Source organism: Cyprinodon variegatus, unplaced genomic scaffold (assembly GCF_000732505.1).
Source record: "Cyprinodon variegatus isolate N-32 unplaced genomic scaffold, C_variegatus-1.0 Scaffold7, whole genome shotgun sequence".
Classification (NCBI taxonomy): Eukaryota; Metazoa; Chordata; class Actinopteri; order Cyprinodontiformes; family Cyprinodontidae; genus Cyprinodon; species Cyprinodon variegatus.
In genome coordinates this window covers 647,791-662,938 of record NW_015150460.1, presented here as the reverse complement: position 1 = coordinate 662,938, position 15,148 = coordinate 647,791, and the positions used below count along the sequence as shown (strand labels likewise).

The 15,148-nt window shown below is 36.8% G+C and overlaps 1 protein-coding gene across 4 annotated transcripts in view; it reads right to left on the bottom strand.

Moving 5' to 3' along the window:
• ppfia2 (protein tyrosine phosphatase, receptor type, f polypeptide (PTPRF), interacting protein (liprin), alpha 2) overlaps positions 1-15,148 on the bottom strand; it is a 205,410-nt gene that overhangs the window by 51,527 nt on the left and 138,735 nt on the right. For all 4 annotated transcript variants that reach the window (XM_015376281.1, XM_015376300.1, XM_015376291.1 and 1 more), the window contains exons 3-5: positions 9,797-9,898; positions 5,322-5,486; positions 4,749-4,823 (exon numbers count right to left, since the gene is read on the bottom strand). In XM_015376281.1, the coding sequence (XP_015231767.1) occupies positions 4,749-4,823; positions 5,322-5,486; positions 9,797-9,898 (342 nt within the window). The remainder of the gene's footprint in view (positions 1-4,748; positions 4,824-5,321; positions 5,487-9,796; positions 9,899-15,148) is intronic.

Here is a 15,148-nt window from a genome sequence, read left to right as displayed (position 1 = left end):
CTTAGCAACAAATGTCACGTGACTGGCGGAGACCGACTGGGTAAGCAAATCGAGCGCGCCTTAGACCTTAGAGAAGGCGCGCTCGATTTGCTTACCCAGTTGTCCAGGAATGATATTAATATTATTAATAAGTATTTCGTGCGCACATTAAACTTATTGCGTGGCCACGAAGTAGTATTTCGTGCGCACGTTATACTTATTGTGTGGCCACGAAATACTACTTCGTGGCCACAATTAAAAAATTTTTTTGACCATGTCATCAGAGGGGCTCCGTACAAACCAACTAGTCAGTAAGGAGCATTTTTATCCAGCGTTTATGGATGCTATTTTCTTAAAGGTTAAAGATGATAATTAACATTTTTTCCAGCTTTTTTATTTATTTATTTATTTTTTTAAATCAAGACATCAAAACTACATCAAGACAAAATGTATTCTAGAGCAATGCAAAGGAATCCAAATCCCTATCGCTAAGTGTCTGTCCATTAGTGAACAATAAAAATTCCTTTACAGGTCTTTGCAATGGATACTTTAACATTTTTCTTAAAAAAGTAGTAAAAAGGATTTTGCAGCAGTCAAAGCTTTAAAGGAAAAGTCTGGTCATATTCAGAATTCAAACTTTTGAAAATACTTCAAATATGAAATTATTACATACTGTTCAATAAATGTTGAGTGTTTTTTATTAAGAGTAATTTCATTTGAACAAGTTTTACAGGAGGCATCCATGTTTGTCAAAAAAACACTACTGCCACCTACTGGTTTGTGACGTCACGGTGCGGTATCGGCTGTTGATCAAGTCCCAGTGCTGTATCTGGTGTTTGTCACAACGCGCTATTATCCAAGTCATCTTGAAAACATTCTTTGAATGTTTGAAACAAAATATTGTTTGAAATTTTTTACTGATTAAGGGTTAATTTCAAATCATTAAATCATCACAAACTTATTAGTTTTAGGTATAGATAATGATCCATTGATTATTCATTGCCGACCAGACCTCTCCTTTAAGGCTCATTTTATTTATGTTCAGTGTAAAGGAGATCCTGTTGGCTTAGTGGGAAGAATAAAGTGTAAAATCTTTCATGAATGAAAGTTTTTCCATCAGAGCACAATGTTTCTGATTAATCAGTCTATCGTGATATGGAGAAACCAAAGGACCATCACTTTGTCTCTGTTTGTCTATTGCATGCTGGCATCCTCTGAAAATATATAGTATTCATTTAATTACTATTAAACTTTTTTTTCCAACAATTTATCCATAAATATATTCCTACATGTTCACTAAAACATGTTTTGATACCAGCAAATTAAAATCCCTTGTAATAATCAGTGTGTGGCCACTTAAGCACCTGTGACTGTGCAAGGTCAAAGGGTCCTGATTTCATCAGGGGCGGCAGTTTTGTGAAAATGCCTGCAGGGAAAAGGGACTCATACAAGACCTCTATCTAAAATTAATTACCAGTTTGCTTGCTCACGTTTCCCTGGAGCCTCTGAAGTGAGACATTTCTATTCAGTAACGCCGGTTAAGCGTCTGTCTGCCGTCTCAAGGTTCCATCACTCATCTGACCACAGCTGGTGTATGTTGTTAACCGTATATAAGGGATAGCCTCATGGATGTACTGCACAGCCATTCTAGCCTTGGCTCAATGGTGTGAGAATTTCCAATAGTGCTACCTTTCCTACTAACATGTCTGTCAGTTGCTCGACAGCTCAGTTTAAAAGCAGCTTTCTTCCAGCAGTTGTCAAAAACAACAAAAAAATGGAAACTAGAGACTTGTCAAATGATTTGAAGCCTTTTCTGCAAAGTAGCCCATTCTCTTCTCTCCAATCTGTACTTCTGGTTTCCATACTTTTTCAGCTTTGATCAAATACACACCTCAGGACTCAACATGCATTTCTAAACAACGCATCGCCGTTCTCAGGATCTTTTCCAATTTAAATTCTCCCTTTTGTCTCCACAGAGGATGTGGCAGCCACAAAGAGTCCGAGCCTTATTTCTTTACCCATTACTGCATACTGGATTGCATACTGTGGCAGTTTTGGAAGATTAAATCAATCTGCAGCCTGAAAGCAGGGCTGCAGGTGTGGGGAATGAAGGTTCATCACTGAGCTTGGTTTTAACAGTCTTAGTTCAGAAGTCTTTATAAAGAGATATATAGTGAAAAAAACACGGTCCCTACAGATTTCTTCTGTGTTGGAATTTTATTTATCGGATAAACATAAAACTGTGATTTCATTTATAAAGTGACTAAACATATCCAAACTGACGTGGCCCTCTGGGACAAAACAATCCCCCCTTTTTAAATCCCAAATATTTCAGTGCATACTGAGCTTTAACTTTTTTTTTTAGAAAACTAAAATTGATTTTACAATCCAAACCCAAGCATGATTATAGAACGCTTCTGATATTAAGAAGCTGAGGAACAACGGATCGTTCCAATGAGAAGATGTAAGCCATTTGAGCTGAATCTATTTTAGCATTTTAGGGCCCTGTCACACCTTGCCGATTTAGACATTGTATGCCTGGCGTCCCCGAATCTATTTTATTCAATTTTGGGCGTATACATAAGAGTATTCATAATGGGTCCAGAACTAATGTCCAACAACAGCCTAACTTATGCATAACACACAGGAGCGTAATGCCCATGAAATTATGCATCAGCCAGAGTCCTGTGGGGGGCAGGAATGCGCTGGGAGGTGCCCAGCCTCCATAAAAAGATTTCTTTATGATCACGGTATTAACCTAGTGTAGTGGAAAAAAAGTATTCAACTATTCATCCTAGTTAAATAAACGGAGATCGATGGATTTCACTCAGTCGGCACATTTATTCATATCTTTGCAAAGAGAGAACAGATCATCATACAGCCCTTATGGCACAGCATTCTGCCCTGTTCTGATCTGGGCAGCTTTCGTTCCCCCTAACTTACAACAATGGAAAGTAGTCAGAGTCAAAACAAATTACAGACACTTTGGTTAAACAGTAACATTTACGAATAAACCTTAAGAAAGAATCTGATTTGTTATGGGAAGAAGCTATGTCTGGTCTACAAACAACATCCTGCAGGGAATGATGTGGCCTTGAAAGTGAAACAGACTGAGTGAAAACTTTTATAGTGAGTAAATAAGATAAATTAATATATAATAGAAGAGAAATACAAATTTTCACCTAGCTGCTGTTTACCACCTGCCATAAGAAAAAGAAAAAAAAGAAGGTTTGCAGTCTCAGCGTCATGGCTGCTAGGAAGTTTGTTGGGTCATGTCCTTCTCGCTCACCCTATGATGCAGATGAAGTCTGGAGTAGAACTGAAAGTTTCCTCCTGTGAACCCCAAGTTACTCATAAGTTTTGGAGCTAAGCTAGACACCACTACTTATGAGTAACTAAGTCAACGATTAAATAGCTTATCAGTAACTTATGGCCCACAAATGGCATATGCTGGCATACATCGCAGTATGTCGACGTATGCCTGCGTGATCCAGCATATTTCAACGTGCTAATAACTGATACAGAACGTACCCATAACTTATCTAAGGTATGCCAAAATGTGTTTTGCAAGCTTTTTCGTACGTCAAGCATACGCTGTTCTAATGATGATGCAAAACACATTTTTTGAGTTAGAATACAAAAGGCAGCACAACTCTTTTTAAAGGTCTTTATTTTTATTTAACATGCTTATTTGGAAATTGGCGTCAACAGCGGCTTTCTATCTGAACACTGTTTTAGTAATCCCTTTAAAAACATGTTTTTACCATCATCATAGAAACAGGAGCGCTTTTTTAATCTTAAACTGTCCTTTTACAGTCCAGAACAGATGTTATGCATTTTGAAAATTTTGCATTCAGATAAAGATTTGCTTCTATAATCAAAAATATTGCTTCTCCTCTTAAATATTTAAATCTGGTAAAACTAGTTTTTTTTTTTGTTTTTTTTTTAGTTTTTTTTGTACAAAATGACACATTTTGTATCAAAGTAGTTAAAACTTGTTTTTTATTTATATTAAATTTTTGTCTTTTTTAGAGCATTCATATTCCGGAACTTCTTGAAATTTTTTCCAACCTTTTAAATCAGTTTGTAGTTTTGCAATACTCGTCTGATTTTAGCAAAGCTTGGTTTCCAAGATGCTGGGTGCATAAAAATGAACCTCAGACCTCCATGAAACAGGCAGATTTATATATATAAAAAAAAAAATTAATTAAATATTGATGGACAATAAAATTAGTTTAAAATTTTTCCACAACTGGCTGGAATGGACTTTATAAGGCAATATTTCATTGAAAAGGGCTCAACAGGGCTGCATGTTATACATACGTTTAAGATTTTAACTTTTAAAATTTTAACTAACCAATACATTTTTTTCCTGTTTTTGTTCATCTGAAATCCAAATCTAATATATTAATATTTGACGTTTTGATGATAAAATGTATTTCATTTTCATCCACACATCCAGGTTTGTTTTCTATCTTTATCATTTCGTCTCTTCTCACTATAATATATAATTGATGAAAATGTGCTAATCCATCAAAAAGTCATAAACAAAATATAAATCCTGGCTTGTATGATGGAACAAAGTTGCTATGAATACTGAATGAAATACAATAATAGCTAAATAAATATATTCCTTGCACAAATAGTTTAAAACATGAATTAATAATGCATTAATAGCAAAAAACAAAGATTAATGAAGGTGCAACAAATTTGCATATAATTAAATATTTTGGTAGCTGTCTAGTTGATATATGATTATTGTACATTACCTCCTGATTGGCTGCTGTGAGCTCCTCCTCCAAGGCAGAAACCCTCTCCAATGAAACCCGTAGTCTCTCTCTAACCTAAAAGGAAAATGGAAATAAGAACGTTTGTCTATAAATGACTACACTAAGGAAAAGCAGCAAAAGGATCAGTTTTCTTCGACCAGTTGTTTTACAGATACTTTGATCGTATTCTGAAGTTGCAATAAGAGGCTCTGATTGCTTCTAAAATAGCTTCTGATGAAAAAAAAATTAAAAAACTTCCTCTTATTTAATTTTTCTTGCAATTTCACAGGAACTAATCCTGGATTAAAAATTTTTAAACTGGGTTAGAAGGTTGTATTTCGCTTGACATCAGGACTTAAGGACTGAGAGATTTTAGAGGATGAAGGAAATAGGCAGAGGCTGGAAAACAAAGAGGAAAAAGGCGAAGCTCGGGACAGATTGTCTTAAAGCAAAGTTATCAACAGCAATAGCTATAGTAATCAGGAAGTAAAATTCAATTATAAATGTGAATATTAAATAAATGATCTCTAATCCCTTAACATGAAAATAATTCAACACTGGAGTCTGATTTACCTTCTCGTCGAGTGCTTTATGGTGTTCAAACAAGGACTTGAGTGCTTTGAGGACTTCGACCTCGCTGGAGACCCCTGAGGGGGACTGAGCTTGCCGCTTGACCACCGTCATTCGAAGTGATCGCTCATGTCTGGATACCAAACACTCCAGATGCTCCAGAAGTAACTGGGGAAAAAAAGCAGCACAGACACATTATTGTCTGAAAAGAGGGAGAAGCTTTACATGAATAATTGAACAGACCTTTTAAAAAGGTTTCCTCTGTTTGAATTAATAAATACCTAATTGATAAAGAAGACAATTGTTGCAAAATAACACACGTTTTAGCTCTATAGCTATTTTTTATGAAAGAGTCATGAGTAGCAGTCTATAGGTAAATGTATGCATAATGTAAAGTATAGGAAACCAAAAAAGGGGGTGCACAGATTGACGAGATGTGAAACAGCTACTGTAGCATCATGGTGCTGCAAAGACTATGAGGACATTTTGAGGAAACAATTAAGTTCAATATTTAAACTATAAATGTACATGTTTCATATTTTAAGTGGTACTTTTCTGCAGGTTCTTCAGAAATGTAAAAAAAAAAAAATTATATCTTAGGCTGTGAAATGGGAAACTATAAGATTATATAAAATGAAATACTGGCTGAATTTAACTGATTGGACCAAAAGATCAGGGTGAACCTGACCTCTAATGATGAGTCCTTTCGGCTGCTCTTTTATTCAGGACTCACCGCAGCAAGTCATTACACCTTCCCCTTTCTGACGCAACCGGGATTAAAACCCCTGATATTAAATTCAAAGACCTGATTCACTACACTATCTGACCAAAAGAAAGATTAGGTAAAGGTTAAAGAGCTTTTCATAAGCAAACGTGTGTAATCTAGTGATTCTATTTCCAGGTGGACTTATAATGGAGACAAAAACAAACTCAAAATTAGTCGAATATATTATAAGCTGGATCAAGCCTTAAAGAAAACCACAACTCCATGTCGGCAGGGAAAACATCTGACTGATGCATTGCGTTTTACAACAGCAATTCAGAACAACCGGGTCAAAATTACTTGCAAAAACCGGCATGTCTCTGGGAAGATTTTGACTTTTTGTGTTTGTTTTTTTCTTTCCCCCAGTGAACAACAAAATAAAGAAAAAGAATTGGACAAAGAGTAGATGAGGACAGATTTCAACATCAAATAAGCCCAGGAATATTATCATTGTATTCAGCTTTGGAGCTTAGAGAGCCAATATTTATTGCAGAGGGCTGCAGTTTTGAATTCACACAGGGATGCATCCTGACTATTGTACAGCACACTGCATCAACAGTGCAGTACAGTAACATACTTTCTAATAAATCATTAAAGCAAAAACTCCTGCTCTAACACATACAGTAGCGTATAGTTTAAAAGTGCAACCAATGATACTTTACTATTTAAAAAAAAAACAAAGAAACTATTTCCCAGGGTGCATTTGGTTAAAGTTTTACGAATTCCTACAAGAGAGACAGTTCTGTGAAATAGGCCTAAAAAATGCAACGCTCTGCTGCTTCTTTTTCTAGTCTAAATTTCTAAGAACATGCACTCATCTACTCCGTATTCGTGCAACGTCAACAGAACAAACACAAAGCTTAAATGAATTAAAAGGTGTTTACGCTCTGCTTCTTTTTGAAATAAAGATGAATTCTTCAGAAAATGAAGAACATTATGGAAAACGATGAGTTTCCTCTTTAGAAGACAGTTAAACAACAGCAGAGAGTCTTCAGTCAAAGGCTTTTCCAGAAGATCCGTCCTGCCTACAGCCAACAACGTCTACAACAACTCGTTAAAATAAGCCAGTGAGTGAAAAAAAACATTTAGTTTCCCTTAGGGAGTAATAAAGTATTTCTGAATTTTCAATTGAATTTGAAAACAGAGTCCAATCCCGTCAATATTTAAACTAGTTGCTTTATCAGTGGAAACACTCCATGTCTTCCGACCCACTTGAGACCATCTGGAAGTGCATGTTGTTCAGTTGGGACACTTATCCCTAATAGTCAATAAAGTTTACTCGTCTCCACAGACAACAGAACAGCCCCTTGGTCCATTGCCTGCCTCCACACGCTTTGGAAAACTTAATTATGAAATGTAAAAACACCTTCAGTGACACAACTGAGCTTAATTAAAGCTTGCTTCAAAATGGCTCTGTGGAGAGTAAGGAGCGATAATTAAGGGACTGTGAAAATGACTTTTTCTGTTTCTTTGCACCTCTTTTCTTGATTTCTCAGTAAGTTGTGCTAAAATAGTCCGCCTTTAGCAGCAGAAAAATGTGAAAACTAAATCCACACTTAATCGGTGCAGAGAAGTAACTGGCCTTATCTGGGAACACCAGCGTGTGCTTAAAGCTTTAAAAAGAAGAATTTTCTTTCAGCTGAAGGAGCTCATTTTTGCCTCCACAATATTTTTCCTTTTTTATTTTTATTTAGTCAGATTTCCCCTAAAGGTATTATAGCTAGTGCTCTTAACATATTAGCATCTCTTACTTTTACTGTTGAGAATTACATGAAGAGCCTTAATCTTAAACACAGCTGTCCGAGGTTAAAATCCCTCCCTGGAGACCTTTGCTCCATGTCTTCCCAATTTTAAAAGAAGGAAAAAAAAAAAAACATCAGGTAAATGGGAAATACCAAATGATGTCTCAAATAAAAATGTCTGTCAGGGCTCTGCACTGCCAATACAATTAGCCATTTATTTACATTGTTTGGATCAAATTGTTAATGAACTATTAATAGTGTTGTGCCGATTCCATTTTTTGGCCCAGATACCGATACCCGATACCTGGCTGTAACCTCGTGAGACCATCCTGATCTCGCGAGCTTTCAAGATTTCATTCGCTAATCAGTCTGGAGACTCTCCGTTGAAGAAAATTTAGAGCCGTTCACCAAACGAACGTCCAATCAGCGTTGGCTTTGAGGCGGGTTGAGGTGTGATGCAAAGAGAAGCGCGACAGTTCAGTCTAAAGAACTTCTAAACTCATCATCTCTTCATTCATTCCTCCAATAAGATTTTCTTTTAAATTTATGAGATGTGCTCTAGAATCTCACAACTTCTTCCTGGTCTGTTGAAGCACCAATAGTCTGCATCCAATTATTTAATTAATTGCTCTTAGTTTTTGTATTATATACGAACGATGCTCTAATTTCTGCTCTGCCGATAATGCAAGCGTAGAAGAAGAAATGTGCTGTTTACCTGTGCAAAGAAAGAAACAACGAAAGAAAAATGTCTGAGGACTTCAGTGTTGAGGAAGAGCATGAGTTCTTTGCCGAGCTGAATGCGCACTTTCATCTGGTTTGGTCTGCCGCGGTTTCCGTAGACTCGTGAACGCGCTTTTAGGAAATCCTATACACTACTCTTTATGCTCTAAAAACATTCTAAATGACTTTGTTTCGAGTAAATTCTGGATGCTACCCACTCAGGACACTTGGAATACATTGGACGAGCAGTATGGAGGAATATTGACACGTTTTTTGTGGACTTTTATTGACCTTTCTGTCTCGGGCACCATAGACCTCCATTATTTGAATGTCAGCAGACAGCAAGAAGCCTCCCAGATCTCCAGATGCATTTGAGATATCAAAAAAGTACTCCAGAGTGTTGTTCAGCATGGGGGTGAGTAGAAAATGAAGGCTAATCATGTTTTGGGTGTACTATTCCTTTAAGCTGAATTCATGCAGCTATTTGTTTTTTTGCTACTTCTTTCATAACCACTTTTATTAATACGAACACCTCCAACAGCTACAGAGCTCGGTGCCATTTAAAGCTTTCTGTGCACCTGGATTGTTTCTGCCTGAAGCGCAGACAAACTCCCCCAGATACACCTCTCTTGCCCCAACTGTTGCATCACTAATACGATGCTCTTTTCGGTCCCCTTCATCATCATTGCTGCATGTTCTGCATTGTGCAGAACATGAGGTGTTTAATAGCTTCTCACTGTTCTCCCATAAATATCACAGGTTGTGTGTCGGCTATTTGGGGAGCTAAAATAATTCTTCACATCTTCTTTTATGATCTGCCACTTTGTTGTGTTTACGCTTGACAGGGAGTGACTGAGCAGCAGCAGCACAATGTACTTGGAAATAACCACCTTCTCAGTTACCTGATAATTACCACTATGTCTAGTTTCTAATATGTTACACAAATTGGGCAACTGCAGTCTCTGCCTACAGCTTTCTGCTGTATTACACTTTTAGAGAAAGCTCAACTGAGTTACTGTTCCCGTTTTCATGTTCCAGTTGCTTATTTCTTCTGCTTTTCATAGATTTAGTTCAGTGACTCACATTAATATTTATAATGTGTCTCTTTTAAAATGGGACCCTGTGGCCTACTGAGATTTACCCGTACAGACAAAAAGTTGGAATAAAAGAATCTATTGTCTCTATTCCAAGTGAAGTAGTTTTATAAATAATGTAAATCTGTAGGTTTGACAGAAGATGTAAGCTTTAGTTACCCTGGTGTTGTTCCTCTCAGCTTTGAGCTCAGAGATCTCCTCCTCCTTCTCCAGCAGCTGCTCCCTGCAGGCGTTCAGCTCCTTGGTCAGCGCAGCAAACTCCTGCAGAACCACAAAGAAAAAAGGAGGCGGCAGGTCAGGATCAGAGTCAATCCAACAGCAAGCTGGTAATGCTGAGTTGGAATCAGCACCGTCTTTGTTTCAAACTGATTAAAAGCTGTTTAACAAGAGTACTTTTTAAAGTACTTTACATAGATACGACTCACTCTGCATTTGATTTCGACAAAAAGAGCAAAACTTTGTCCCCCTACTCAACTGATTCACGCAGAAACTAACTTGCAAACCAGAATGTGATTCCCAAAATTCGAGACAACCACAACGAAAGCCATGAAGGAGAAAACTAAAAATAACCACAACAGAAATAAAAGCCCACATATTGTGTTTGCAGAGGGAACTCGTCTCTTCTGCTGCTAATCTCGGTAAGAGTTGAGAAGGCAGTTGAGAGAAACCCTCATTATGATTTTTCTAACAACTTCCTCCAGCTCCTCAGGAAGCCTAGAATTACTTTTCACTTAAAGGCTGAGAGGCATCATTTCTTCAGGCTACTGCTGGCTCACAAGAAGGGAATCATTAAAGATTTAGATCCACACTTGGAGAATTCCTAAAGAAAATGTTTAAACTCAGTAATTCTGTGTATGAAAAAAAATACACGCTACAAAGACTTTGCTCTTTGAACTCTTCTTTTTTTTCTTATTTGTGTTAAAATATTTTAAGTTACCCTTATCCTACCCAGGGTAGGACATAAAACTATTGAGTTAAACTAAATATGATAAAGTAAATGCCAAAAGCAGTTGCAGAATTTTCTTCAGTATATGAATGCAAAATAGGTTTAATTCAGACAATATAATTCAAAGATAAGCAGCAACACATGGATGAGGAGGTACGGTTCCTCCCAGAGCTGCAGCTAAGCAGTGAGTCACCAGCTGAACCAATGGTGACAAAACCCATAGGTTGTCCTTTATAAGTGGGTCGCCGCCCCCCTCCCACCTTTTTAAGTTATCTGCCCATCCCAAATCTAAAAATTACGAACATTATAACAAATTTTTTAAGTAATTATTTAATTACTCACTATAATTGAAACGCATTATTACATTCTATATTCCTTCACACATCCAAAGACATGGAGAAACATTTAAGGCAAACCAAGATGTGATCTAACCAGACAGACATGATGTTTAGGTCAAATAGAAACTATCCTAAAGGTAAACTTTGAAAATGTTTTACTTGAACAACAGGCTGAGAATGTCATGTTAGTAACTTCCAGCTGCTTTAATTAAACCATTTCTTGGCTCACAAATGGAGTAAAGGCAATTTCAAAATAACATTTTATAGAATATTTGCTTTTTGAATATTTGCTTTTCACAGAAAGTAAATATATTAATCTCTAATATGTGGGGGCTGCACTGCACAAGACACGGACAGGTAAGGTTGGTGGAGAAGGTGCAGAGGATTGTGGACTCTGTTTATGCTGCAAGAGTTCAGAAAAAGACCAGAATCGTCCCCCTGCAGGCAGAAAATAAACAACCCTGCTTAAACTCTCATAAACCTCAAGCCAGTTTCAGAGACTCTTTCAGCACAAGCGTCACTTCATGTAAATACCTCTTCCTGTATCCCATGTACAGAACATATGTTTTCTTGCTGTTACATTACGAAGTCTGTTCTAAGAATGCTTGTTTTCCATTTTTATACAAGTGTCTTTAAATGATGTCTGTTAATGTGCATTTTGAGCAAAAGTTTCAGCAAAGAGTAACAAAGAGTCTTGATTTTGATTCTTTAAGTTTTAGTTATATAAGATTTCAGGAATTCAACTGTAATATCATAAAGAAGAGGACAAAAATGTCTTGTGTTCCCATAATTATCATTTCACATGGATGTTCAGATCAATTAACTTTTTTGTGTGGTACATGGTTATTTGGTTGTTTGAAGTATTTTCTCAATTGATTTATCTATTACTATTTTTATTATTTATTAATTGTCTGAAATAAATTCCTTTCATTCATTCATCCGTAGTTCAGGCCATACCTGCCCTATAATTAGTCTGAAGAAACATACAGAAAAGAAAAAGAAACCTGCTTGAAAGAGCTGAATAAAGTTATTTATTTTTTCAAAAGTTGTCTTTCTGTAATGCATAATTAAAGAAATAGCTTATTTTAACATTGCATTGGCATAAGTACCTATAGTGCTTTATTCACACTTGGAAATGTGTTGGTGTGTTTAGAAATTTTGGTGAAATATCTAATTCCTAAAACCTAGAAGAGAAGAAGAGGCCTCATCATGTGTGCCCAAAACTTTACAATAAACGTTGTTTATTTCAGTCCTAACAGCACAAAGCTAGAGAAGATATTCAGTACCATTGCTTCCACAGCAACTGAAACAAAACCAGGCCACGGTGAATACTGTACAGACTATCAACAGCAATGCAAAGCCCATTCTCCTCAGTGCACTGAAGTTAGGGGTCAAACTGTACGGACAAAGAAGCTCATTATTGTCACTGTAAGTGCCTGCTCAGTTAGTGTTGGGTTTACGGTGGAGAAAGCTAAGGTCAACCAGGATCAGAGCTGTAACCATAGCAACAGGGGATGGGGGCAAAACGTGTTGGCGTGGTAACCAAGTCATCTCTATCGGGAGCTGACCTACAATTCACGCACAAAACACAATGAACAATATTTAAGATACTGTAGAGCATTTTGAATTTATTATACAAGCATAACACCAATTTCCTGTTTATTTACAGTTTTTATAACCTTATTTAGGATCGCAGAGATGATCTTTATCATTTTATGCTTTTCTAAACTATCCTGAAAAATGCCTTCATTCAAATTAATCCAGTGTTACACAGCACTTTCATGATCTGTCTGTATTTGCCTGTGTTGTAAATGCGTGCAGCAAGTCAGGCACAAAAGAAGCTTAGTGCTCATAAATCTCCCTCTCACAGGAGAACAGCTAATCAAAGTAACCTCCTCTTAAGAAAAAGCCCCTTTGCAAATTTGCAACTTTGCTTTAGTGCTTGTCAGACCACAATATCCCTCTGCTAGAGCTCCAATAACGATGCATTTGGAAGCATCAGACAGCAGTAAAATCTCTCTGCAGCTAAACATTAAAACAGTCGTCTTAGAACAATCTCTGTCAGGGCGAGGTTAAATAAAAAAGTTCTGACCTAAGGGGAGATGAAATGTTTTGACTCCTGCTTTTCCCTCAGAGGCTGCCCTGTCAGGATGTTTGACAGATTAAATACTCCACTGAAAATCATTTTACAAAGCAATTTGGTTTCTAGACAGTTCCATTTGAAAAATCTACAGAGTTTTAAAAAGCCATCAAACCATAGCATCTATACTTTCTGGTGTCCTACCAGAATGGATAAAAAATATCATTAATAAAAGATGTGTAATTACACAATAGATGTAAACAAAGTTATAAAAACTTTAAACCATTTTGAAAGATAAGTAATTATTTGAAATTTGTGGTTTATTTCCACTAAAAGTGATTTAACTTTGCCAAATATCTGGGAGGAAAATACAACCTGCAGGTTTTAATCCCAGGAACCAATCCAATAACCTACAGGAACATCTATTGGTTTCATGCTAATTCTCCAAGAACCAAAACTGACTGTGCATAAGTTGCTAATACTCATGGAAAATTTAATCATAAAGCCTTTTTTGAAGGTATTTAATTCCAATATCTAAAGAAAAAAAAAGTTGAATGGGTTTAGCTTTCCTTTAGGCCAGTCTCTCAGTTTTTTCACCCAAGGCCTGTCTCTTTTCCCCAGTTCTCATTACCTGTGCAGAGTGCACAGCACTGCAATATGTCAGGTAATATATGTGCAAGAATAGTGTCTGACAGCTGAACTCTAAATGAATCGGTGGCCAAGGCTTCCTCTCAGAGTGAGCGACGGATGACCTAAATTACCACAGTGGATAGTTGTTTTTCCTACTGGAAAGTGGGCTTTGCCTCTGCAGGAGAGCCAGACTTCCAAGCTAAAGAGAAACCCTGTCAACCTTGCATCTTTCTAAGGAGTGCAGAGGTGGTAGTTGTGACTGACAGCATGCTGATTCACTAAGTGAATCTCAGAAAGCATGTCAGCCAAGCAATGATGATTCTGCCGTTTTTTAACAGTCAATCCTCAGAAGCGTTTGAACAGAAATAGCTATTAAGTAAACATTAACAAAGCTGAGCTCAGAGTGAAACACATGAAGATGATTGACAAGCAATTTAGAAAACAACCCATCCCAAGGAACTGTAAAAGTAATTCTGACTTTAAAAAAACCCCAACAACTACTTTCTTGGAAAGTAAAGAAATAGACGGCCTATATTGGTGCTTTTCCGACATTGCATGAGCATCAGAGGGTTTACAACACATTTTAATTTTTAATCAAGTGGGATGTTTACAATCTGAGACTAGAAGAAAGAGAGAAAACATGGCTGGTTATAAATAAAGAATGAGAAGAGCATGCTGCTATCAATACCACCTCCCCCAGAAAACAAATGTGTACACATGCTGGATAGATGCTGTGCTAAAGTGGATGAAATATCGATAAGATCACGTTACATAAATACTCACATGCTGTAAGTGAAAACCTAGAGCTGTCTAATTACTCCTCAGGGTGTTCATAAGGACCACTGCAAAACTAAAGAAAAAACAAAACAAAAAACATGTTTTTTGTTTTTTCCAATAGGTGGTTTTCAAGTTTGTCCCTACAAATGGACATCAAAATCTGAATATTGTGAAAAGCACTAATTTCATTTTCAAACTCATATCAGAAAGTAAAACATTTTTATGAGACATGAAACAGAGGGAAACGTTTCAAGCCTTCGTTTCAAACAATTTTGATGATTATCCCGTACGAATAATAAAAACCTGCATTGTTGGATCTGGTTTCTTTTTTTTTTTTCATTTTTAACAAAACGCCATAGATTCTCTGTATGGTTATGGTCAGGGCATTTTGGTAGCTAATTAAGCCTTTGGCAGCAAAGCCGGCTCTCCGGTTCTTTGGTGACCAACACGACACTGCACCTTTGCACCCCGTCCCCCTACTGCTGAGCTTGCACCCTTCCAAATAAGCAACTCTACAGTTATTCCATTGTTATTCATTTTTTATCTAAAATGTTTACACAAAATCTTTTAAAGACAATATAGAATAGACTAGACTAGAATAGAAAATCCCTTTATTTTCCCACAATGGGGAAATTCTGGTGTTAACAGCAGCAAAAAAGATTATAGAGAAAAAGAAATATGTATATATAGTAGGGATGCACGATATTGGGATTTTGGCCGATATCCGATATGCCGATATT